Genomic DNA, 26,256 nt, shown 5'->3' with positions numbered 1-26,256 from the left:
GAAGAACTTGCTGGATCAGGCTGTTGGCCCATCTAGTCCAGCATCCTGTTGGCGAACCAGATGCCAATGGGAAACCCCCAAGCACCTCTAAGCTTTAGTTCAGTTGGGTTAAGCAGCTCTTCCTGCTTTGTCAGAGAAACTTGGGGGCTACATAGCTCCTATGGTTTTGACGTTTGCCAGAGCTCTATCCTGTTGTTCAGTAGCACAGGGGCTGCACAGTTATTGGGAGCCTCAAAAACCACCCTTTGGAAGCATAATAATAATAATAATAATAATAATAATAATAATAATAATAATAATTTTTTTTTATTTATACTCCGCCCATCTGGTTGGGTCCCCCCAGCCACTCAGGGTGGCTTCCAACAAAACACTAAAATACAATAGCCTATTAAACATTAAAAGCTTCCCTAAACATTAAGGGAATTAAGCATTAAGTCACTCCTCAGAGCTATGATTATTTCCCTGTCCTTGGATACAGAGCAGAAAAGCACTTCCAAGCATGTGTATTTCAGCAAGGCATGTAAATGTGGCTAACCTCCCATTCAGATGCTGCTGACCTACAAACTCCATCCTCTCTGGCCATTGGCCATGCTGGCTGGGGCTGATGGATGTTTGGACTTTAATAGCCCCTGAAGGGCCACGTGTCCCCCCCACCCTTGCTCTGATTCTTCTACTTAGTGTGTTCAGCAGTATCTTCTGAGCCATACAGAATGTCTGTAGAAGCACAGATGAAAGGACAGATGATATCTACACAGTGCAATGTAATATGAAATGCCAGGAGGCTTCAGAAGAGCTACAGGAAACTAATGTGACACTTTCTCATTGAAGGTTTGGCTAGAGCAAAATCTGTCCCTACGAAGACCTATTCCAATGAGGTTGTCACATTATGGTATAGGCCGCCTGATGTTCTCCTTGGATCTTCCGAATATTCAACGCAAATTGACATGTGGTATGTCTTTCTCAATTACTAACCCATGTTTGCTTTCAGTGAAATTATGCCTCCTACATGTGAATACGAAGCTCAGTAATATTGCAGAGTGTTCTTAAACATTTCAAAGCACTTCTTTAGTTTACAGCAGCGGTGGAGGGAGGCAGGCAGGCAAAGAATAGAAAAATATATTTTAACCTAGGTTTAGTTGTAGCAAATTACTTAAGAAATCAACTCTGCAAAGGTTTCCCTATTTAGGAACTCTAAATGTCAGTAGTGAGACTGATTGAGATCTATCAGGTGGAGAAAACTCCATGCATGCAATTTTTGCCAATTGGTTCTTCTGGAAGAAAGAGAATGCGGTACCTTATTTTATATTATTGTTGTTTTGCTCTTACTGGCATGACTAGCACTATATGGGTAGGTCAAGAAAGCCAAGTTGCATTTAAGTACAACTAGACTGGAAACCAGAATCAGTATTATTGAACTGTCATTTAATTTTTTTCTGTCTGTAGGGGAGTTGGGTGCATATTTTTTGAAATGGCATCTGGAAGACCTCTATTTCCCGGGTCAACTGTTGAAGACGAATTGCACTTAATTTTCAGACTTCTAGGTAAATAGATTTCGCTTAGCTTACAGTTATGGGGTTATCATGCTTTCTAAGAGGATTTCTGAAAGTGTTCCATAAAGAGAGGTACTTTTAATTTTTGCAAATTAATCTACAATTTTATTGAATTTAACCAAAATTTAGTTGCTTGCTTACCATCTCTTCTTTCTACAGGGTGGGGGAACTTTGGGTTCAGATGCTATGTGTAATTGCTTGCATTTTGTTAGTCCATGTATGGATGTGATTTGTTTTCTCTTTCAACTTAGGAACTCCATCACAAGAAACGTGGCCAGGCATTACTTCCAGTGATGAATTTAGGAACTACAACTTTCCCAAATACAAGCCACAGCCTTTAATCAACCATGCTCCAAGGTACTACAGTTATTTTATGTTGTGTTTGGAGACACTGCAACATGTTGACAAATCTGTCTGAGTACATAGCATGAAAATATCAATTTAGAATCTAAAGCTAATTCTTCCCCAATGGACTATAGCACTTGGATTAGCCGTAGTAGGTAGGTAGTAAATTTGTAAAATACCTGCCTTCTAATGAACTGGCAGTGACTAACCAGGAACAAGACCTTGGGGTCATAGTATGTAACTCAGTGTGCAGCAGCTGTGAAATATGGCAAATTCCATATTAGGAATCATTAGGAAAAGAATTGAAAATTAAACTGTCAATGTCATAATGTTGTTATATAAATCCATTATGTAACCACATTTGGAATATTGTGTACAGTTTTGGTCGCCTTACCTTAACAAGGAGGGACACAGGTGGCACTGTGGGTTATACCACAGAGCCTAGGACTTGCCGATCAGAAGGTCAGCAGTTCGAATCCCCGCGATGGGGTGAGCTCCCGTTGCTCAGTCCCAGCTCCTGCCAACCTAGCAGTTCGAAAGCATATCAAAGTGCAAGTAGATTAATAGGTACTGCTCCAGCAAGAAGGTAAACGGCGTTTCCGTGCGCTGCTCTGGTTCACCGTAAGCGGCTTAGTCATGCTGGCCACATGACCCAGAAGCTGTACGCCGGCTCCCTCGGCCAGTAAAGCGAGATGAGCGCCGCAACCCCAGAGGCGGCCACGACTGGACCTAATGATCAGGGGTCCCTTTACCTTTACCTTAACAAGGATAGCTTGGAGTTGGAAAAGGTTCAGAAAAGGGCAAATAAATGATCAAGAGGGCAGAGCGACTCCGCTCTGAAGAAAGGTGGCAGCATTCATGTCGCTTTTTAGTTTAAAGAAAAGGCGAGTAAGGAAAGGCGACATGATAAAGATTTATAAAAATGATGCATGGGGTGAAGAAAGTGATTAGAGAAAAGTTTTCCTGCCTGTTTCATAACGCTAGAACTCCAGGAGATCCAGTGAAGCTGAATGTGGGAAGTTTCAGATAGAAGAAAGTGCTTCATTTAAACACAGCACCTACTTAAAGCTAGGGAGCTTGCTCCAACAGGAGGCAGTGATGGCCACCAACTTAGATGGCTTTAAATGATTGGACAAATTCATGGAAGAGAAGGCTATCAATGGCTATTACAACCATGATGGCTGCACTCTGTTTCCCCAGCTAGAGGCAGTAGTGCTTCTGAATACCTGGAGGCCATGGGAGGGGAGAGGGCTCTTGTACTCTGATCCTTCTTGGGGGTTCCCCACAGGCATCTGTTGGCCACTGTAAGAGCAGGATGCTGGACGTGGCCTGATCCAGCAGGCTTTTGCTATGCTCTTATGTTCCCAAATAATAACAAATACTTTTTTGTCCCTTATGATCAAGTGGGAATGAACTCGTTTCTAGAACTTAAGCTTTATTGACTTTAAGACGAAGCATATAATGGAATGTGTTTTATGTTTCCTGGTTTTTCTCCTCGTATTTGCCTTACACAAGTTTGTGGAGGCAGAGTCTAAGCACAAGCTAAAGGTAGCCTTATATAATAATGCAATTTTTTTTAAAAAAAATACTGCCCAACATACCTTGATGGCAGCCACATTTATCATATGCCCATTCATCCTACCGTTAGCTTTAGAGTTAAAAATAATGTACTGGATGGGCATATTGGCAGAGGAGCAGTTAGTGGAGTTGCATAATTAGGGTCTCATCGTCCTTGTTTGTGTATAATTTGTTTTTTATTATAGCTCCACTTCTTGAGTGATTTGAAATTTGCAGAGATCTCTCTCCACTGAAAACAGTACACATCACTTCAGTTGTTAGATTCTGCTTGAAGCAATGTTTTAGGAATGCATAACTATTACATGCTAAACTTTGTTTTGTTTGTTTCCAGGCTTGACTCGGAAGGAATTGAACTGATAGTAAGATTTCTTCAGGTAAGCTGCTTTTCTTTTTCTTTTTTACTCTTTAGACATCTGTACTGTGCTTTTCAGATGAACACTGAAAATTGAGTTCAGTGGGTTACTTGGTGGGTGATAAGAGTACAAAATTGAATGTGTGATCAGTTCAAACATGGGCAAGAACACTGGCCAATCAAATAAAAAAAAATTTAAGAATTGGTTTAATTGACAAGAGTTCTTTGCCCCTTGTTGGAAACACTTTTGTGCAGTGGTGGTGGTGGCCTCCCTTCAAATTTTAGCTGCTCAATGTTGAGATGATGTGTGGAGTCAGTAATAGGCTGGAAAAGGACCAATGAACATGATGGAAGTACTGTGTGTAGGTGTTTCATCTGACTTGGGAGTCAGGGATGGACTCCCTCTACATGACAGTTTGTTTGTTTGTTTGTTTGTTTGTTTGTTTGTTGGTTTAGCTTTGGGTACATTCAAATTTGGCTTTCTCTTTGAAAGCTTAGGTGGCTTCTCTGATGTGAAGCATCTTTGACTTGCCACTGGTGTACCAGCCGAAGCCCTTACTAGACATAGTACAGAGCTAGTGTAGCCATGGTTATCCACACTTTGGTAGTATCATTTATGTTGTGGTCTTATAACCTGGGAGAAAAGCCCATTGAACTTCATTGGACTTGCTTCTGCAGAAACATGTTTAGGATTGTAGTATTAGAGCTGCATTGGTCCTCAGCTTGAGGATTGCTTCATTTGGTAAAAGAAATACCACAGAAATACGGAATGGACTGAAGAGGACACAGCTTACCTACCACACTTGAAAGAACTGCACTAGCTATTAATCTGTTTTTGAGTACCACTCAAAGAGTTTGCATTTGAATCCCTACTCAAAGCATGTGTGCAAAAACTCAGCTATGATCCGGGAGAAAAAACATCTGTTTGCTTTAACAGTATGAATCAAAGAAAAGGATTTCAGCAGAAGAAGCTATGAAGCATGCGTATTTTAGAAGTCTTGGAACAAGGATACATGCCCTGCCAGAAAGTAAGCAGACCACTCTTGTCATTGATGTTAGTTGGGCATTTGTTTGAGTGAGGTGACGGCTTACTTCCCTTGTTCCTGAATGTTCCTTGGATGATTGTTCCTTAAACCACTAACATCTCTTAAGGCAGCAGTGAGTCAAAAAGTTGTGTCTACTAGAGTCTGGTAGAGTAGGACTTCACAGTTGTTGACACCTCACCCAAACTTCAGACAGAACTTTCTCTCACATATGCGATCCTTGAATCTATCAGGGTCAATAAAGCTTAGGCTCTTAGCTCTCCCTGCTCTTGTCCTGCTGCATTTGAAGGCAGCAATGGGGAAAATATATATTATTCCTTTCTCCCTATCATTTTTTTTGATTCCCTTTCATAATCCAGTGTTAGGAGCACCGTTAGTAGTTCTAGCACTCCCCTAAAACTCCTTCATTCCCCCCACCCCAGTATTTGCTTCTTTCTAACTCCATGTGGCAGTCATTGTGGTTTCTTGCAGCTTCTGAGCACAGTGTATGTTTCTAGAAAAGAGGCTCCTAAGTGGGGAAAAATACACTTCTTTATATTGTTTCAGGTGTGTCAATATTCACTCTGAAAGAGATTCAGCTTCAGAAAGATCCTGGCTTTCGAAACTCCACTTATCCAGAGACGGGTACGTAAGCGTCAAAGAATTTTTGTTGTTGTTTTTCAGGTCTGCAGTAGCTGGAGGGCTAGGAAACTGTAAAATCGACACCTTGTAAATGAATACTTGGAATTATTTGGATTCCTCAATCGCATGGTGTGTTTTTTAGCGTTGTGAAAGTACAGAGTTTTTGCTTACGAATTAAGTTTGGAGATGCCTGCGCAGGTTCATTTCACAGAGAAGTGATAGGGTTGCTATGGGGATAAAGCCATACAGAAACTGCATCGCTTCTTTGCACGTCTGTTGCGATGCACAAACGTTCTGGCATCATGTGCTGCAGTGGTTGGTAGGAGCCATAAACTTTGCTCAGATTCCTTTATACAACCCATGTTTTATGTTTCAGGGCATGGAAAGAACAGAAGGCAAAGCATGCTGTTCTAGAAGTTGACCACACAGGTTCCAAGCCCAAGACTGCCTTGCACCTATCGAGGACTCTAGCCTGAAGGCAGTTCCTTCCCTTGGTGGACTTGAAATCTTGTTTGTCTACACTGTCCTCCTCACAGTGCAGTCTTTTTATTTCAGACCTGCTGGTTATGTTTTTATATTTGTTGTCACAGTGTGACAAATTTTTGTACAGTCAGTTTTACGGTCTCCTCTGCCATTAGAGCCAGTAGGTTACAACTGTTAATGTAACAGTAGCTGCAATTTTTGTGCAGGACTGAGAAACACAGTGCATTATTTATTGCGGAATCATTGCTGCTAAATAACTACTGTCTGTATAGTTAACAAACAATTGAACGCCTGCAGAAATTGCAGTGGCTTTATATAATATGTGAATGCATCTGTTTCTCCATGAATTATTGCTGCAGTTTTATATCTTATCTTTTCTTTTTTTTTTAACTGCAATGTTTCCTGGAATGTAAACAAAGCTTTCTTGACTGTTAAATAGGTAAATTTGTCTTTTAATGCTCTTAAATTCATGGCCCTTCAACTTCTTATTTAATATTAGATGTAAAGTAACAAAACTTACTACAAAAGACCTTTTTTCAAAGCACTTAGTACTGACGTTGATCTGAAGAAGTGGGGGGAAAACAGTTCCTTTTGTTACATGCTATCAGGTTCCATGTCTATTAGTGCGGATTGGCTTACAAATTGAAGCTTGGTATTATTCTTGATGTTTATTGAATGACTAAAAACAAAACGATGGGATCCGGGCGTCCCAGCCCCATGCTTCCATGACTGTTCAGTGTCAACATATTTTCTGGAAATCCACTGGAAGAATGCAAGTCCATACTAGAGAAGTCCATCACTCTGCATTGCAGACTTTGTAAAGCATGAGAACTTAGAGGGTTTTAAAGATCTTAGATGTTATCTTTTTTTTTTTTGGAGCTAGTCAACATGTTACTACTAAGCTTATGCATCTCAGTGAGTATCATAAATACCTCCTGGTGATAGTAACAGTATTTTTAAGCATTTGTGTTCCCCTTTCTGGACCTATTTGTTTAGTGCATCTTCAAGAGGCTGTAAATCTTTATTGGTATATTTTGAAATGGTTATGTAAATCTTTGGCTGGTATATCATGAAAATAGTCATAGATAACTTAATTTTTTTTCCTGAAGTTCACTGTAAAACATTCAGGGGTCCTACCATTTCTGTTCAGGAAATCTTGTAGTTTATTATTGTTATTTAACAGTATTAAGTGAAAAAAATATTTTGTATGTTCCTTTAACTTTATTTGTGAATAGTGATTGTGGCATGTTTGGGGATGTTTTATTAATATTTCATGATACTAGTAAATTGAATTTGGGAACTTTTTTTTTTTAAATTTTCTGGAAGAGATGACAAATTCATGTGTAATGGTGACTATTGGACCACTGCTGCTTTTCAGCATTTGTAAGCTGGTTTTACGTTAAAGAAGCCCTGTAGAGCTAACAAACTGCTGTTATTTCTAACTGATGGACCTGTATTAATATTGTACTTTTGAAAGTATAAATATTATATGGAAAATCCTCAATTGTGTTTGAATGTTTTATGACAAGCGTTCTGCTAAATTGATTCAGTGAAGTCTGTGAATAAACAAGTTTGTTCATGTAGATGAGATGTAGAAAGGACTTAATGTCCTGGACAGACACCTGCCAAACATGCATTATTGCATTGTGATCCCTCCTTGAAAGAATCCTAGGTCGGGTCCATGCCATGTTTTGTTGGATTAGGAAAGTACTGTGTCCAATCCTGGTTTGTAGGGAGCACTCGAGACACCTTAGTTCAGCAAACTGTGGCTTGAAAAAACAGGAATTATTGTATTAAGCTGGACATGCAAGTGGAGGTGGATTGCGCAACAGTAAGCAAGAGAATGCAAGCATGCAGTAAATTCCAGATCCAACAAACCATTGTTTATTAAACCAGGAACATGTCCGATCCAGACTATACTTTTCCGTTGTGTTCACTGTTTCTGAATCCAAGGCATAAGTTTCGTCAGAATTACAAGGACTGGTTTTGTACAAAGCATGGTGAATTCAATGTAGCTGGTTATGTGTTGGTTACTTTATGTCAGTAATAAATGTAACAGTAGATTCCAATTTAACATGAAGTTGCTGGGATAGCTCAGAGCCCTGTGTTCGATGAACAAAAGATTCCTGCATTGCAGGGGTTGGACTAGATGTCCCCTCATGGTCCCTTCCTACTCTACAATTCTGTGATTCTATGTTTCATACCAAACAAGGCAAAATGGTTCAGTCTCTGGTTGCCAAGGACAAAATCCGCTTCAGGAATAGAATAAAAAGTGGGTCAGTTTCAGCAAAGGCAAATCAATTGGAAATAAATACACCATGAGATAAGTCTAACCTACCTATTTTGTTTGCTTGTAATGTATGTGTCAATTTCCTTTAATACATTGGATGCCAATTTGCATTCTGTGTACTTGAGAAACTTGAAATAATGATACACACTTTTATATGAAATGAACTGAAAAACAAACTTTTAGACTTTTATTTCCCTTCTTATTTTTTCTTATTGAGCTGCTTGCATTTTATACTTGGACTTGTCAGTCTTCAGGGGTCAACAGTTCTTATAATGAAAGCCGAGACTCTTGAATGTCCATTTTACCTCAGGAGCTGCCTTTTGTTTTTCAGGAAAGCGCTGTTGCTCCTGTTGATACTAGTATGCATGTCATCCCAAAAGGTCTGGTTACAATTTAGTTTTAAAGAATTTGATGCTTCTATTTTGATGAAGTTTTTCATTAATTTTGTACATAAAGTACAGTGGTACCTCAGGTTAAGTACTTAATTCGTTCTGGAGGTCCGTACTTAACCTGAAACTGTTCTTAACCTGAAGCACCACTTAAGCTAATGGGGCCTCCCGCTGCTGCCGTGCCGCCAGAGCACGATTTCTGTTCTCATCCTGAAGCAAAGTTCTTAACCCGAGGTAATATTTCTGCATTAGCAGAGTCTGTAACCTGAAGCGTATGTAACCTGAGGTACCACTGTAGTGCTATGCTGAAAAAATCTGCCCTCTGGTTTCTCAAAAGTTTTCTTGCTCTGCTAAAAGGGGCTTCTGTTTTTCTGCCTCATTCTCAGAGCACTTTAGAATTTCAGTCAGTGTCAGGTTTTTGACTTATCTTTTCTTTCTGAGGAGGCTGTATATATTTTTCTTTCCAGTAAACAATTCTCCAGCACTCTGTACCTTCCCTGGCTACCTACGCTTTCTGATCTGAAAAGGCCCCATGATGGAGCAGTTACCTCATGATGGCTTCCCCTGTGCTTGGCCACTTCAGAGGTAAGGTAAGAGTCATAGAAAGCCTGCACTCTGCTCATGGGAATTTCACTCAAATCTCTCTTCACTTGGATAATTTTTCAAATACATTTTCTTTTCTCATTAATGGATGGTGAACATGTGGAAAGAATGTGGGAGGAATATTGGAGTATAAAGTACCCAAAATGGAATTGTATGTTCAATAGTTAAAATGCAGGTATGAGAGAGAGAGGATTTCAAAACAAAAATCCTCACAGCCAGCAGAGAGGGGATTGAGAGAAGTATTACACGTAAAAGGGGGGGTGGGAATAAATAGTACGTTTCAATTACTCATTACATCTAGGATTTCTCATATATTTACTGGGTTCTGCTTTATGCTTAATAATGCTACTTGCTGCATATGTAATCTTTTATTTTTTTTCTAAAGAATTGTACAAATATTACTGATCCTCACAACAGCCCTGTGAGGTAGGTTAAGTAGATAACTTGAAGATATTCCAATGTTTATACATGTAAAGAGTGTATTAAAACAATCAAAGGACTTCTGAAGTGTAGAGGACATTTGTGTTGGGAAAGCAGGATAGCTAAATGGATATTTTGGGCCGTTTCTACGTTGCTCAGTCCATCATACCAGCCACTAAAGGAGATCTTCAGAAATACAACTTGTAATTGCAAACAGTTTTCTCATGTGCTTGACCTTCTCTGGACCACAGTATGTGTTAACTTGTATAAAAGAACTTGAATTATGGAGCACATTTAAAGGTTATGGTGAACAACACATCTATTTCAGTCAGAGGGGCAAAGCCCTTGCATAATGTGAGTGGGAAAAGAGTTATATGCAACTTACTTTCACAGCTTTACGTCGCTTGCATGATTCTGAATGATGTACATTATCCCCAAGAGAAGGGAGAAAGACACCTTTTTACCTTAATGGAATGCCAGCAATGAATGTTATTAAATGATATCCACTTTGACACATTAATGCAGAACCACATCCTCTTGTGGCTGTTCTTGTGTCTCCCTGCATACTTCTGTCCAGCCCAGAGAATGAAAGCTCCACACTTTCTGCAGAAAACATTGTACTTCGGTGTTTTACACAGCAAACACATAGACACACCTGTATCCTTAAATATTTGAAGAGGTAGGTGTGCCATTCACTTTTATGTGTTTTGCTGCACAAAATGCCAGCAAACCTGCAAAAGTAATTTTTTGGTGTGTTAAGCAGAGCTGCTGATCTGCTCTTGTTCTTCTACTGTAGCATATTGCCACAAACCATGCAAAATTACATCTTTTGTTGAGGGGGCGTTTCCCAATAAAGGCGTAAAAGGTAAATAGGGCTGTTAATAAGTTGGTTGATAAATATTCCATCATCCAATGAGGCTTCACACTTGTTACATTGTAGGACAAACGCCTTTTCTCGAGAAACCCAATGCTTTTCAGCACATGGTAGTTAAACAGCATGGGCCTTAGCAGAGACACAAACTTAAATGCAGCATTTCGAGGCTTTTGGAAATACACTAGACATTTAGAAAGAGCAGTAAGCTTAGTAGTATGACTTCAACTGACTTGTATTTAAGGAAATGAGATTAGAATTAAAGTTGGTTTGGGTATGCACTTTATTATTTAATGTTCATTTTCTGGTCTTTACAAAACTCATAAGCCCTCTTCAGTTCGGGGGAGTGACTACAAAGGGCCTGCAGGTCCATTCTTAAGTTTTTTTACTTGTCGAAGCTCCCCTTGCAACTTAAGAACTGTGATCTTCCAAGAGTCTAAATCACAGGGTGAGCTTTCATGAGAAGCCTCTGAAACAATTGCATCTAAACTGAAGAGTACCCAATGCTAGCAGGGCAAGAGTTAGGGAGAGAGTAAAAGCATGCCCCCTCTCTACTCACTACTCTGCTTTCATGCAGGTGATGGCTAAAGAGGGATATAGAGCGGATGACATCAAGTAGTAAGAGCACCATGGCTGTTTGCAAAGGAAGAGTGAGATCCCAGTTCTTATGAAAATCAAACCAAAGGCTGCTTCGGTTATAACTTTTCTACAGGGCAAATCTTTTGACATCATAATGCCACTTAAGAATAGCTAGAAAAGACAGAGGGCAGGTGATTTAATTAATCTTGGTACATTTGACCTGGAAGGGACTTCACTAAAGTACCTAGCCTGCATTTGATGAAAAAGTGGAAGAATGAAGTCTTGCACTGTCAGCACACTGATATATGGTTCTGCCACCCAAGAGAGAGAGAAAGAGAGGACTAGCACAGAACTGTTTAATGTACTAGTATGTGCCTTCCATTGTGTCCAGCTTTCTGCTCTTTACTTAATATAAAATTACCATTGATACAGAATAGTTGATCTGTGTTTGCTTTTTCCTTTTTAAGTTGGAAATCACCGGGCTCACAGTTGGTATGTTAGAATGCTCTGAAAAAGAGATAATTTTGTCTTACTCTTCCCCTGCTATGCTTTTACTGCTAAAATTGCTGAGATGTGGGATAGTTCTTGCTTTATATGATCAAACACAGAAAAGTGTAAAGCCGGGATAGAGAACCTGTGACCCGCCACTTGTTGCCGGACTCCAACTCCCATCAGTCCCAGCCATCATGGCCAGCGGTCAAGGATAATGGAGTTTAGCAGCAACTGGAGGGCCAACCCTGTTGTACAGATTATGCTTCGACATTAAAACATCAGAATTTGGGGAGTCCTTTTATCAAGCTCCATCTTCCTCCAGAATTTAAGCATATACTATACCTACAAGATGCCTATGTTATAAACCTGGAAGACAGAGGTTGTTAATAGCTGTTTTGATTGCTTGCAGCGAATGGTAGACTGGAAACCACAATATTGGAAATTAACGTGGAACATAATTTTAGAAGCACCAGGAAGATAGCAATGTAAGACTCTACGTAAGAGCAGTGTGTAAAAATGTGCTATCCAAATTCCACTATAAACGGCAAATAGAATTTAGTGTGTGAGAGTGTATTCAGCAGTGATATGCTTTCCATTTATAGAGCTTGATAACTTTGGCCATTGGAAATGATGCCTCTTGCAGAGGTGGAAGGGGATTGCTAGAAGATGTAGAGGAGCGTATACAATACTGTGAAAACATGGAGGGGGCAGGATTAGTGGCTCTCTCTTCAAATAGCAAATGCTGTTCCAGAAAGCATAAATGATATACCTCACTGCAGTACAATCCTGAGGATATAAAGTGCAGTGGGAACCAGCTATAGGACAGTATTCCTTATTCATATTTTTATTTAAAAGCACACACAGGCTTCAGTTTCACAACCTGGAAGACCAACAGTTTATTATTTCTGCCGGAGTGTCTAGCTGTTTCTCGATCAATGGAACCAGCGCTTTTCAAGTTAGATTGACTTATTAAAGTAGGCTTTGTGTAGAGTAGAACTGGAGTTTATACAACTTCTCAAATGAACTTTGGGAACATGACATAGGTTGGGATGTTTCATTTAATCTAAATATTTTCAGTGTTTAGATATAGTTAACATGTTCATAAAATATGCATGCATGAGATACTTTCCAGAATACAGCTCCTGGACACAATGCTCTTTTATACAATGCCACCCAGACTTATTTAATTCTGCTTTTGCGTTGTATGTCACCTTCAGGAAACTATAGTCATGATATTCTAGAAAGTGACACAACCTCTATTTCTCAGTCTTCAGTATTTTAGCTTTCTGAGGAGAACAAACACCTTGGTGTTATTAAATCACAGCGTTCAGTAGTATTTTTTCTGTAGTAACCTGTTACTGAACACATTACACTTTGTATTGTATGTCTCTCACGCTCACAGACTTTTTAAAAAAAATGTAATCATGAGGGCTAGAAACTCTTCTTAAAATTGTCCAAAACTGCCTAGTTTTTTAAGCCTTTGGCCATGTGAAACGGGAGTCGCTGGCTTCAAAGTAATGGAAAATTAACTTAGAAGGTACAATACCTTGAGTATGGTCAGGAAAATGAAGATCAGATTAAAGTTTCTTCGGTCAATGAATACATGAAAATGAGTGGCACTGAGCAAGGCTATATCTTCTTAATTTAAGAATGTCCCTAAAATACATTGTAAATATTTAAGGCCATGTTCCTCTTACCACAGAGAAGAATTGAAGCACCTATATCTAAATAGTGTCCTATTCTTAAACACGCTTACTGGCCAAAATATTTATTATGGCCCCACAGTTCAGCAAGGAAATAGGAGGATTCTTTATATAACTGGAAAGCACTTAATTCAAAATTACATGAATACACTGCACCATATGGCCTACCGCAAGGGTAATACTGAAATACTAGCATGGGGAAGGGGCTGTTCAATACTTGGTTCCTTTTCAACCTTTACCTTAATACTGGAAAATATATAAATCATTTATATAACATTATGCAAAAGAAGGCACAGCCGGATATAGTTTATACAAGCATGGTGCATAATATGCAGAAATACAGGATTAAAAAGTTTCACATCCTTTAGATAATTGTCTTGAAATCTATTAAGAAAAGTACTTCATTAACAGTGTTCAACACTTGGAGAGCAAGGATATAAAAAAAATTATAACTCATTTTAATGCACAACAGATTCTGATAAAAAAAAACACTGTTTAAAAATGCTAAATAAACATCATACAAGTAGATCATTCATGTAATGAAAAGTGCAAACCATAGTAAAAGAGGGTTTCATGATGTCCTCCCAGTGTCACCAGAAAAATGAAACCCATCAGAATGGCTGTGTAAAATCCAGTTTGTGAGTGAGTCCTTTAATTTGCTGAGACATCAGGATTTATGAGCATTTGGAGACAGGAGAACTGGAGAAGAAGTCCCATCCAAGCTGGGAATTGGCACTGGGATGTGACCATTGAGCAGAGTTGGAAACTGCAAAAGGGGAACAAACGAGAAATAAGATGTGCATTAAGGTTCAAACCAGAGATAACGCTAGACTCTAAACCATAAGTGCTTTTTAAGTTTACCAAATAATTTTAAGATGTATGGGCAACCTGTGCTCCCTTAAGCCACATGCAGCCCTTGGCCTAATTTCATGCAGATGGCAAAGAGTGGGGAAGGGAAAGGAGCACTGGAGAGAGACAGAGAAAGAGAAGGGGTGTCCCATCCACTTTTAATTCCAGCCCACCTCTCATAGAAGCACAGCCTGCATCTTAACTGCAGCCCAAGCAGCCACCATTCTGGCACGGTCTTTATTGTTTCACCAATGTAAATAGGGACACTTCCTTGAGTAGAGTGACTGTGGGAGCATGTGTACCCAAAAATAATGTAGTCGAAAGCTCTTCACCTCCATGCCACTGTTCTAATTCTACTCTACAACTGACTGTCCTGTACTGTTTTAAAAGAAGCGAGGGTGTTGTTATTGCTAAAGGTACACTAGAAAAATGTAATTGTCCTGTAATAATGTTATAATCAACCAAGCATGTGAAATGGCAGGCTGTGCATGGATTTAATTGCATGGGCATTAGAAACAAGATGCGACGACCCAAGTCAGATACTTAACTTCAGGAAACCCTCAGGGATAGGGGGCAGAAGAAGAAATGAACCTCCAGCAACTCATCCTAATAGGTTTTTGTAAATAGAGACATTTGGAACATACGTGTTCAGCCTTCCTGCAATTATGCAAAATGCTCTGATTTGCTTAATAAATTAATCCTGCAATCAATCATAGCTTTGTGTCTTTATTCCTTCACTTGCCATGTCTTGTCAGAGTCCCAGCTCTTCAGAATGAGCTCTCTTTGTGTGTTTGTGCACTGCCTGACACGAAGGGTCCCAGATTCTTCCCTGGAACTGCTCAGTTGCAACTATTGGGCAAATACTATGCAAACAAACAATGGTATGGATTCTGGCTGCAAAGCAACATCAGCCAGTGGGATGTCTGAGATGAATTCCAGCCGTGCTTCCCTGCTATTGTTTTAGATCTTTATTGCAGAGTGAACTGCAGCTTTGAACAAGTCTCTCATTGCCCTAATTATACTGCAAGCTTTCAAACCTGGAGTAAGTTAATTACATTCCTCAAGAGGCTCTACCAATTAACCTGATCCAGTGAAGTAAGCTGGATGCAGGACTCTCCTCGCCCATCTGCTGGGAAACAGAAGTTGTTTTACCTGTATGCCAACTTAAGAGAAATAGTTTCACCAGTCCAACTCCTTTGGCTTGTGTGCCAGAATAGCGTGTCTCAATTTTCTGTAACGGCACCTGCATTTCCCCTCCCCCCCACACACATAAGTTTCTTGAAATCACCTGAGCAGCATTGTAATGTCCCATTTGTCGCTTTCCAGCCCTTTTTTGTACACCAAAGCACACTATCGGCTTAAGCTTTATAAATAAAGTATGTCCTCAAAAGGTGATCATAAGGAAAACCTTGAAAAAAGGTAAAGCAAACTTCCTTGGAGTGTTGATATCTGCCCCCCCCATCTCAATATTATTATTTTTTTGGAAGGAGAAAATCTGCATCCTATGTGTAGACAAAATTTGTTTTGCAACCCCTGTCCGGAACATTAGTTGAGATTTCAGCATTCTGCCCATCCACATATTATCCCAGATACAAAACTTGCTCTCACAATATGCAGTGCTGTACTTTGCCCTCAAAGCACCCTTGATCGGGAAAGGCTTTACCTGTGAAGATGGAAGTGAGCGCAGTGAGCCCTTTAAAGAAAGAAACAAGTCCAATCCTTGGTGAGTTAGATCAGGTTCAGGCTCAGCGGCTGTTGCCACTTCTTATTTGGTTCTTGGGAAGAACACTTTTCCTATGCTAATAGATTTGTCATCTTGGCCTTTCTCTGAACCACACGTTAGTCAAATCAGGGCCCTTGATGTGACGGATCTGGATCCCCTTTTCACTTCCAGTTACCACTAATAGGTGCTGGATGCACTTGGCTCTCACTACAGGGCAAGTCGTGGGTGCTTCTGTCTGATCCTAGCTGGATGGCTCTAATCAAGTGTGCAAAATTATGAAATGCTAAAAATAAGGGAGTTCGTGTGAGGCGAAAGAGAGCCCTAGGAGAACTGCTACAAAGCAGGTTGTGTTCTAAGTCAGAACAGTTGTTGAAGCTTAGTGAGGATATATGGGGAGTTGGATATTTGGGGTTTTCTAGTTCTTGAAGCTGTGCTGCACAAGTTGGGGTCCATTCCCAGATTTTGGTGGCAAGTGTCTTCTTCCAAATGCTTTATATCTAGTGCTGTATATACTCCAAACTTTTTTCCTCTCTCCCTCTCCTTTTGTGTGCATTTTAGAGTCAGGATCAAGCCTGTACAACAACGATCTACAAAACACTGGACTATTTCACATAATGCATTACAGTATATACTGGATATGAATGTGGTTTGCACAAGGTGCATTGTATATTGACAACCTGGGAACAGCCCACAACTCCTTCCCTGCAACACCTTCTCCCCAACTTCCATTTCTGCTTAAACACTACCCAGTGTCACTTAGGGGGAGTGTGGTTTCTTCCCCCCCCCCCTCCTGAGTGCACACACTCAGCAGAAAAACATTTACTAGGACAAAGAGGGAATTTATACTTGGTGGGAATGCCTTGAGCACACCAATTTGTACAAGCACACAATTGTTAATTTATTAAGGGGTGGAATGAAAGAATGCAAGCATGTTTGCATGGCTGTAGTAGGCAACAACAACAAAAACAAAGCCACCAATTTTTAGAGACGTTTGCAACAGGACTCTGACCTGAACATAAGAAGCAGGTATATTGCAACCAGATACCCGTATTTCAGCACAAATCCTTGTCTTCTTTGTATGAAAAAATCCTTAAACCCAGGAATGCAGATGGGAATGCAAGGTAGCACAACACAAACTTGAATATTTGCAGATAGCATACCACAGCACTGCTGCTACAGAGGTTTAATAAAAAGCCTACAGTTCTTATAGGTTGCATTTACGGACACACATTGAAGTGCCCTGTGTGGCAGGAATTTGGTGATCTCAGCCCCCACTCACTTCAACGGCATGGTAACCCTGCAGTTACATCTTCCTTGCTTGCTCCAGGTGCTTCCCTGGCATAAATTTACTCCTTCCTGTTATTGGTAAGTGTAGTTTTCCTGCGTCAGCCAAGGAAGCCAAATTCCAGGTGATGGTGCTAACATTTTCATACCCAGTATAATTTCTCCCTTTTTAAAATAGGGATTGGGGAAAAAAACCCCACATTATACTGTACTCATGGAGCCAAGATGCCCCTGCGATCATGACAGCTTTCTCTACATTTTTAATCCTTGTGATTTTAAACTGTTCTTACAGCTTCCCTTAACACAGCCTCAGATAGGGCATGCTAATCCTCTTGAGAAATCTTCATGTTCTTTTGTGGGGGTTTTTCTGTTTTCCCATGCACAGATAAGTTTTGATGTACAGTCTCTTTGACATATTTTGGCTGAAACATCAGAACTGCCAAAAAAACATAAGAGAAGCTTGCAGGATTGGGCCAATGGCCCACCCAGTTCAGCACTGTTTGGCCAACTGGTATACAGAAGCATACTACCTCTCACAGTGGAGGCAGAACAAAACCACCATGGCCAGCAGCTACCATGCTTGCATGAATTTGTCTACTGTTTCAGAGCCATCTGAGTGGGTGGCCACCACTGCCTCCTATGGGCAGTGTGAAGAAGTACTTTTTTTCATCTGCCCTGAATCCTCCAGCGTTTCGCTTTGTTGGATGTCCCAAAGCATCTCCATATGCATAATTTTACACATTTCTATTGTGTCCCTTTTTGCTCATCTTATCTTTCCTCCTAGGGGAGTTGCTCTATCTCCTTGGTCATTTTGGTTGCCCTTTTCTGAACCTCTTTCTGAGCTGAGGCGACCAGAACAGCACACGGTGTATTCCAAATGCAGCTGCTTCATAGCTTTGTATAATGGCATTAAGATATTGGCAATTTTGTTTTCAGTTCCTTTCCTAATGATCCCTAGCAAGGATTTTTGCCTTTTTCACAGGTGCCGCGCACTGGGTCAACATCTTCATCAAAGTATCATCAAGGTGTCTGGCGCGTTTGTTTTCACTAACTTATGACAGAGGGGGGACTTAGAATCAAAATATTTGAGAGTTGGGACCACGAGGATCATCTAGTCCAAACCCCTGCAATTCAGGAATCTTTTGCCTAACGTGGAGCTCGAACCCACAACCCTGAAATTAAGAGTCTCATGTGCTACCAACTGAGCTATCTCAGCTTGGCTTATAATTATCAACCGAAGTCACCTCTGCTGCTGCCCTAGTGATAACAATTGCCTGCCCCTTTAGGAGGCTGACTCCAGAGAAGCAGTAAACCTCCCTCAGTGCAATGTGTAAAGTTCCTGCCTTCTGGCATCTTCATTGCTTTGTCTCTCCCCGTTACTGAAGCTCCTTTCCTGAAAGAAGGTATTGTTTTTGCACATCTAATGTTATCTCTTTTCAGAATGGAAATGCCTCCACCCCCAGCCTCAAAAAGGTTCCTTTGGCTACCTGGCCAGAAAGCGCCACCTAAAAGAGCAGAGTCATTGCTCCAACCTACCTGGAACAGGGTGTTTGGTCCTTGCAGCCTGGCAGGACTCAAAGGAGCGACGGGGCTGAGGCTGCTCCAGAAGTGAATGCTAGAAAGCAAGGGACTCGGGGTCAACAGCAATCCATTGGGGGTCTGCAAGACAAAAGACACACGGCGTGTGTTCCGACGTTCATCTACTCTTTGGCTTAGCCATGTCTTGACTCACATTGCCCGGCTGAATGTTACAGGAGGCCCTCCTCGTTGCTTCGCCCCATAGCTTTTTTTCAGAGAGATGTTTTGTGCTTAGAAACTGTTTTCCTTTCAGAACCTCGGGATTTTTAACATTAGCATTTTAACAGGGATTTGGTGTAAGAATTGTCATTGCACATACTGTGCTTTCTCTGGGTGAGTCCCTATGCAACTTCTTTCTAGCTGCATCTTCTTGGAAAGGGGAACTATGAGCAGAAAATGATGGAGAAAGAGGGTCCAAATATGCCCTTCTCCTCACAAAAGGGCTGTTCTACGTCTCACACGAGAGCACTCTGTGATCCAAAGCTGTGTGTATGTAAGCAAAAGCACATGAACTGCCATAGAATCTGCCTATAATCACACTGTGTGGACACCTAAGCATTTGCAGGACACTCCTCGTGTCAGTTCCCCTTAGGGGAAGGGGCCATACCTCAGCGGCAGAACAACTGCTCTGCATGCATCAGGTCATGGGTTCAATTCCAGCTGCCTCCAGCTAAGGCTGGGGAAAATTGTCTCTCAAGCCCAGGAGAGGCAATGTCAGTCACCATAGGCAAAATTGATGTAGATGGACCGCTGGCCTGACTTGGTATACGGCACCTTCCTATGTTTGCAGTCCTTTGGGTCTAGCTTTACTGTCTAAGTCCAAAGCACTGAGCAAAACCAATGTACTCTGCATATTCTATAGCCACTTTAAGTGCTAACACATGAAAAAACAACTGGAATACGAAAGCTGTACAGGTCTAAACTAAGTCAGCCCTTGCTCTGGAATACATGGCAAAAAACACTGTTTAGTTCATTTTTGCTTTTTCGCCATGGCAGAATCTCTAGGCTGATGATATTATTATTATTATTATTATTATTATTATTATTATTATTATTATTATCTTTGAGCATAATACTCTCCTTTCCTCTGCTTATTTACTCTGCAAGTTATTTTGTTTATTAACACTTCAAGTTAATGTTGCTGAATGTGTCCCTTGTAGGATATGACATCACTCTAGAGCAAAGTACCTCTTTTCTTAATAAGGAAGCAGTTTCACTGCCTCATCATGCTCAGTTTTGTTTTGCCACAATCACATGATACATCTGCCCAGCTGACAATGAGAAAGCACTTTGTTTTCTAACAGAGAAGGTAAAAAAAAGTATGAACATTGCTTTTCCCCCCATGCTGCATATATTCTGGACAGCTCCATACTGACTATCACATGATGAGGGATTTAGCTTGGACCCTTAAGAATATTTTCTACCACTGAACTGTGGTTCTTCCTCATTGCTTGCCATCATTAGCTCACATGGAGCAAAAGAAATTAGTACTTGCAATGATCCACAAATGTATATTTAGGTGGAAGTTGCCAAACTAAGGCAACAAAAATTTCCACAAATATCAGACATTGTTCTCACTTTTAATCTTTGAAGAAGAGTAGAAACGGACATAACTGTATACCATAAATGGTATATTTACCATAAAATGCATATTTATTGTAGGATGACAGAATAAGACCCCACAGAATGCAACTTTGAAATCTCCTAGCCACTGGGACTTACTCCCCAGGAAAGTGTATAGGGTTGCCACTTTACAGCTACAACTACAAAAAGCTAAACGGTGACTTAAATATTGGGACATTTGTTACAGCAAGTTTTCGTGGACTAGAGTCCATTTCAAAACTTATGCCACAATTTATGGACTGGCATTTAACATGCTGGAAGATTGATGCTTTTGCTGCAACAGACCAACCCAGCCATCCTGCTGAAGCTTCCTGCACAATCATGTGCATGTTTCTGCCGAGGTGCATTTTGTTGAACTCCATGGAACATGCGCCCAGGTTAGTGGTCTGTAGCCCAAATCTACAAAGCTAGGCCTGTGTCGATTTTCAAATGCTATTTTCAGCAGCATGACTCATGAATGAGTAAATCTGAGATTTCTTTTGCAAGCAGCCCACAGCACAGAAAGCAACTGTCAGGTCATTTATTTTTAAAAGAACTGCAAACTCTCAGGCTTTCATACCCAAAATAACTAGGTTTCCTTTTTTAGCACCATAGACCGAGTTGATCGCTGCTTAGTGTTAACTGTTCTACCACATGTCTTTTGGCTAAGCTCTGCTCCCTCATCAGCACAATGTCGGAATCCTATTGTTCTATACAAGGTTTGAGCAAAGAGCATTTTTTAAGCCAGCCTTCTCTACTCTGGCGCCATCCAGATGTTTTGGTCTACAATTCCCATCTGTCCCAGCCCAGCAGCTTTAACCCCAAAAGAGGTAGATTTGGAATGTGATGGGCTAACATCCCAGCCAGGTTATTATGTGTTTTAACACTTAAAGAATGGATGCTTTAAGGTGCAGTGTCTGTGTTTCCTGCAGAGAGTTAGTTTGTCCGAGATTTTAGAGTATTAATAAGGTTAGTTTTTTAAAACTAGACAGACACCTTTTCATCAAACCAGAAAAGGTCATCAAAACGAAAGTGTCTTCAGTTATTTCCAGAAAGGGCCAGGCTGTACATATCTTAATACTTAAAAGAATGCTGCTTTAAAATACATATTCACGTTACCATGTTAAAATAGCAGTTTCTGAACTGCTGCTGGACTGAATAACACACGACTCTTGCAAGATGGCAGCGAAGGGAGGACTGCAACTGATTTCCATCAACAACCTCCCAAAGACAACAAAGAGAGCACCCAGTTCTCACTAGCACGATGTGTACCTTTCATTGCTAGTGTAGAGCACCAACCTTCTGTTGTTACCAAATGGCTAATGTAAGCAGATGATGCCTGGGATTCAGTGACAGAGGATTCCAGACTTAAAGCCCATCTGATGCTTAATGCAAAAGGGAGAGACAGTTGCATAGACACTCATTCTGCCCTTAAGGAGTCAGCCTTTTTTATTCTGAATACTGCAAAACCACTTTATGATTAAAGAAAACAGCTTGACCTAAACATGTCATTTCATATTTTGTTTGAGAAAGGCCACGGTGCCAGCAAACTACAAAATGTAATTAAGCTGCTAACGGTCTATCCCACTCTAAGGTTATGATTGCTGACTAGCTTTGAAAAGGGTGGGGGGACGGACGGTCTGGCCTCTTGTTCATAGAAGCATCCAGATTTCCTGGCATCTAAAGTGTCCACTTTCTTAGAAGGCTTTTTTCAAGCCTAATTGTTGTGGAGGGGTGTGATCTCTTGCTTCCCAGCTGCACTCTCCAGCAAGATCAACACACCCACCCAAGATTTGGCTTGAAGAAAAGCAAAAGCCTAACTGAGAGCAGATGGGCAATAGTGGGTTTACATGTATTTGATTGCTCTCTTGCTCGCTCACTCTGTTTTTGTGTGTGTGTGTGCAGTGCCCCCAACAGCATCTCCACTTTGCAAATGTGCCCATAAGCCCCAATGCTATGCAAGATTTGTCATGGGGAACATGTGCATAGGTTTCTAGCAGATAGTGCTGAGTTAAGTGTTGAGTTATCCATCCTGGAAAGCTGTTAATGGGGGATGAAATTTACATGGAAGGCAGAGCATTACTGAGATGGGTCTTCTCAGTGGTGGTGCCCCTATTTGAACACCCTTCCCACAAAGATTTGGGAGGTGCCTAAACTACAGTCATTCAGATTAGGACGGTTTCATTTCCCCAGTGGTTTTTTATTTTATTTTATTTATTTATTTAACTACTGTCATTCAGGTTAAGTCCTTTTCATTTCCCCAGTGTTGGATGGATGGATGGATGGATGGATGGATGGATTACATTTGCATGCCACTTTTATCTTCCAAGGATCTCAAGGTGGTGTACATGGTTCTCCCCACCCCCATTTCATCCATACAACAACCCTGTGAGGCAGGTTAAGGGAAGAGTGTGAGCTTCATGGCTGAGTGGGGATTCAAACCGTGGTTTCCTAGGTCATAGTCCAACACTCTAACCATTATGCCACACTGCCTCTCTTTCAATTTTGCCTATGCTGATGTATTACCGCTTTTACATATTTTACTGACTGCTGCTCTCCTGATTTTCGCTCCTGCTGTATTTGTTTTATTTGTAATAGCTGCTTTTTTAAAAAAAGTAACTTGATTGTATTTTTAATCTAAGGGACATTTTAATAGAAAAAGGACTCATACATTCTTAATAAACTACAAGCTGCTTTTTTTCTTTCTGTCCTTGGGGGGGAAAGGCACGCTTTTCCCCAAGCGCACGCTATGGGCATCACTAAAAGGAACTCAGGAGGCAATCCTCTACACGCAGGAGTAAGTCCCACTACACTCAGCAGAGCTTACTTCTAAGTAAACATGCATAGGATTCCCCTGTCAAAGTCTTACCTGGGCAGTGAAGAAAGCAGGAGTCAGGGATCCTGAGGGGAGTGCTGGGCTGTTGAGGGCAATGGAGCCGAGGTCAGTGCTTGAAAGAACCATTGGAGGTGCCGAGATCTCCAAACCTTTGGGTTTCTTAGCCTTTGGGGGAAGAGAAGGAGATTTTGCCTTGGATCCTGACGAGAGGTTCAGTGGCTCGAGAGAATCAGAATCCTGGCAACTGGACTCCAAAAAGATGCTTCTGTGTTCTGAAGGGAGGGGTGAGTTCGGAGACAGAGACGGCGACCGGGAGGAAGATGGCGAAGCCGACGAGATGCTGGCAACATTGGGCAACATTAATGAGGATATTTTTGCAGAGACAGAGGATGCTAAAAAAGCAGAAGCAGCTGCTGCCTCGGATGTTGATGGCAGGGACACTATGGGCCTCATGACTTGCTTGTCTGATTTGTTTGTCACAAACCTTATAACAGTTCGGACTTCTTCCAGAGGGGTGGGCCCCTCCAGCTTCTCCTCCAGCTTCTCTGTTTTGATCTGCTTGAGAGTTTCTGGCTGGTTCTGCAGGGAGTTGATGGTGAAAGAGGAGTACAACCCCGAATGGATATATTCATTACGGCTTGCGCCTTTCAGGGCCGCCAAGCCATGCTTGTGTTGCTCTCTACCTTCAAGAGGCATCTTGCAGTCGCTGTCCTGCAGCAAAAGGCTCTCCCTGCTGATTTCCACAGCATGAGGATCCATCTTTAAAATGTCAGGGAAGGACACAAACTTGTACACAAACTTCTGCCCAATCACCTTCTTGATGATGTTCTGCATTAAACAGCAAACCAAGTGTGACATTTGTTAGTATTTTCACAAAGTAGCTCAGTGAACAGCATCTCCTCTACGAGGCAGGAGGCTCCAGGTTTGATTCCTGGCATTTCAAGTTAAAAAAATCAGGTAGCCTGTGGGTTTACTTGGGCCTGGCGTAGTTACTTAGGCCACGAGTCCATTTCCCCCAAACCATGCCCACCTGTGTCATACCTGAAGCCCCTTGTGATGTCAGGTGAGAGGCAGGTGGCGATGTGGCTGCTAATGACCAATTGGGAGCCTTTAAGTGCACTCGTAAATATGCAATGGCAAGGAGGCCAGCTGGGATTGGCTGCTTGTGGGGATTTCAGAGCACTCCATCACCTGACATCATTGTGACATCAGGTGACTGACAGGTGGGCAGCCCCCACCCACCTGTCAAATTTGGCCTGCAAATGCTAGAGAAGATAAGATCTGGCCCTGAGGTAACAGGGGATGAGAAAGACCCTCAGCCTGAGAAGCTGGAGAGCCACCGCCAGTTGGAGTAGTCAGTTTTGGGTCCGACAGACTAATAGTCTGACACTCTGTAAAGGCAACTGCCTAACATAATATAATATGTGCAATCTGATTGACAATGCTTCCTCCTTATAAACTGTCTGTAGGCTGCCCTGCCTTTAGGTGGCAGTTTGCTGGGGAAATTACTGCTGCACTGTTTTTGACATTTTGAGGGGGTTGCTTTTTGCATTTAGGCAAGGAAAATGATGCGTTTGGGTTTCAGGTTTAAAAAAAAATTAAAACTTTAAAATATATTATTGATAAAATATGGTTGGCTGAAATCTTTGTAAGTAAGTGGTATTTTACTGTCTGAATTTTCTATTTGTGTTAACTTTTTGTGAGCAGCCTTGGGGGGCTCTTTTTAGCCAAAAGGCAGCACTCCAATTTTAACAAGCATATTACTACTCTTTGCTTTCTTGTTTAAGCACTGTACAAATAGAATTTTTAAAATTACCTTGTCATAGTAGTATCTCAGCGCTCTGCTCAGTTTGTCGTAATTCATGTTAGTTTTGTTTTTTCTGAGTCCCCACAGCTTAGCCACTTCTTCTGCCTTAAGTAGCTTAAATTCACCATCATTAGATGTCCAGCAAATTAGGTGCTCATGTTTCTGATCGAGAAGCAACTGCAACAGGAACTGCCACAATGTGATTGCACTCTCCATGCCTGCAATGGACAGAAAAAAACGGGGGATACAATGTAAACATTGCCTAACCTGCTCATCTTAGTTTCAACCACAACACTTATGTAGGATCATATACGCAATTAAACGTGCTACAGGAAAGTACAAAATTAAAAAAGTATAAAATACTGAAGAAAACACATTTTAAAATATCCCATTAAACCCTATTGTAAAATTATTCTGTAAAAATTATCATTTTTTGCTAATCCTGTAGTATCCAGAGAGAGAGAGAAATATTCTAGCCTAAACCCAGCAAAGAGTGAAGCCCATTGATTTCAGTGGGCTTTGGCATTATTCCATGCTGGATTGAGGCATCCTTTTTAAAATATCATTTTTCACATTTAGCATATACTGAGATACATCTTATTCTGAATATCAAATGTCCCAAGGATTTTCCATTAAGCTACCGTTTTTGCACAATGGCCCATTGTTCTCTCTCTCCCTATCTCTTACCTCTGTAATAGTCAATGGGATCCAGGCTGCCATTGCATGGTCTTTCTCTCTCTCCCTCTCTAAGCGTAGACACAAAGGGACTGCCTAACACTAATCTTATTTCTGTCCTGACTGTGTTCAGAATACTATTGTAATTCTGGGGTTTTCATTTTCCTGCTGTTGCTTTTGTATAAAGTTGATAGTGGAAGCAAAATATACTATGGCGATAGAGAACATCAAAGTTACAGTGATGTTCTTGTAAAAATGGACTGGTGTCAACACACCTATAAATGGCAGAGTACAGCTTTCCTGGGACAAATACATGTCTGAATACACCCTGTACACATAAAAATGAAAAGGCCACAGATTGTTTCCAGAACTTCTCACAGTTCACTTTGTTTAGAAAATGGTGGTCTTATGTTCGCTCAGTTCTGAGCTGGATATTGTTGTAATATTTCTTTTTCATAGCCTCTCTTCCTTTTTGCTATTACATTTTTGGGACTACACCCTTCACACCTGGGCAGAGAGATACACATGCCCATCATCTCAGTGCTAAGACTTAAGGCATTTCTCAAGTCTAAGCAAACAGTTT

At 41.0% G+C, this 26,256-nt stretch overlaps 2 protein-coding genes across 4 annotated transcripts in view; one reads left to right on the top strand and one right to left on the bottom strand.

Moving 5' to 3' along the window:
- The window catches only part of CDK17 (cyclin dependent kinase 17), a 72,821-nt gene extending 65,345 nt beyond the window's left edge, over positions 1-7,476 (top strand). For all 3 annotated transcript variants that reach the window (XM_083573452.1, XM_083573454.1, XM_083573453.1), the window contains exons 11-17: positions 829-949; positions 1,444-1,541; positions 1,802-1,907; positions 3,805-3,847; positions 4,763-4,853; positions 5,415-5,492; positions 5,866-7,476. In XM_083573452.1, coding sequence (XP_083429578.1) covers positions 829-949; positions 1,444-1,541; positions 1,802-1,907; positions 3,805-3,847; positions 4,763-4,853; positions 5,415-5,492; positions 5,866-5,903 — 575 coding nt within the window. In that variant the 3' untranslated portion in view covers positions 5,904-7,476. The remainder of the gene's footprint in view (positions 1-828; positions 950-1,443; positions 1,542-1,801; positions 1,908-3,804; positions 3,848-4,762; positions 4,854-5,414; positions 5,493-5,865) is intronic.
- A 2,131-nt stretch (positions 7,477-9,607) lies between these two features.
- Positions 9,608-26,256, bottom strand: part of ELK3 (ETS transcription factor ELK3) — a 45,379-nt gene continuing 28,730 nt past the window's right edge. The window contains exons 2-5 of the mRNA XM_083573477.1: positions 25,008-25,216; positions 23,225-24,019; positions 18,712-18,834; positions 9,608-14,085 (exon numbers count right to left, since the gene is read on the bottom strand). Coding sequence (XP_083429603.1) covers positions 13,987-14,085; positions 18,712-18,834; positions 23,225-24,019; positions 25,008-25,214 — 1,224 coding nt within the window. The 5' untranslated portion in view covers positions 25,215-25,216 and the 3' untranslated portion in view covers positions 9,608-13,986. The remainder of the gene's footprint in view (positions 14,086-18,711; positions 18,835-23,224; positions 24,020-25,007; positions 25,217-26,256) is intronic.

The sequence above is a fragment of the Podarcis filfolensis genome, assembly GCF_964270895.1.
Source record: "Podarcis filfolensis genome assembly, chromosome: 10".
NCBI lineage: Eukaryota > Metazoa > Chordata > Lepidosauria > Squamata > Lacertidae > Podarcis > Podarcis filfolensis.
Note: the sequence above shows the minus strand (reverse complement) of the source record. Positions and strands in the feature narration are given on the sequence as shown.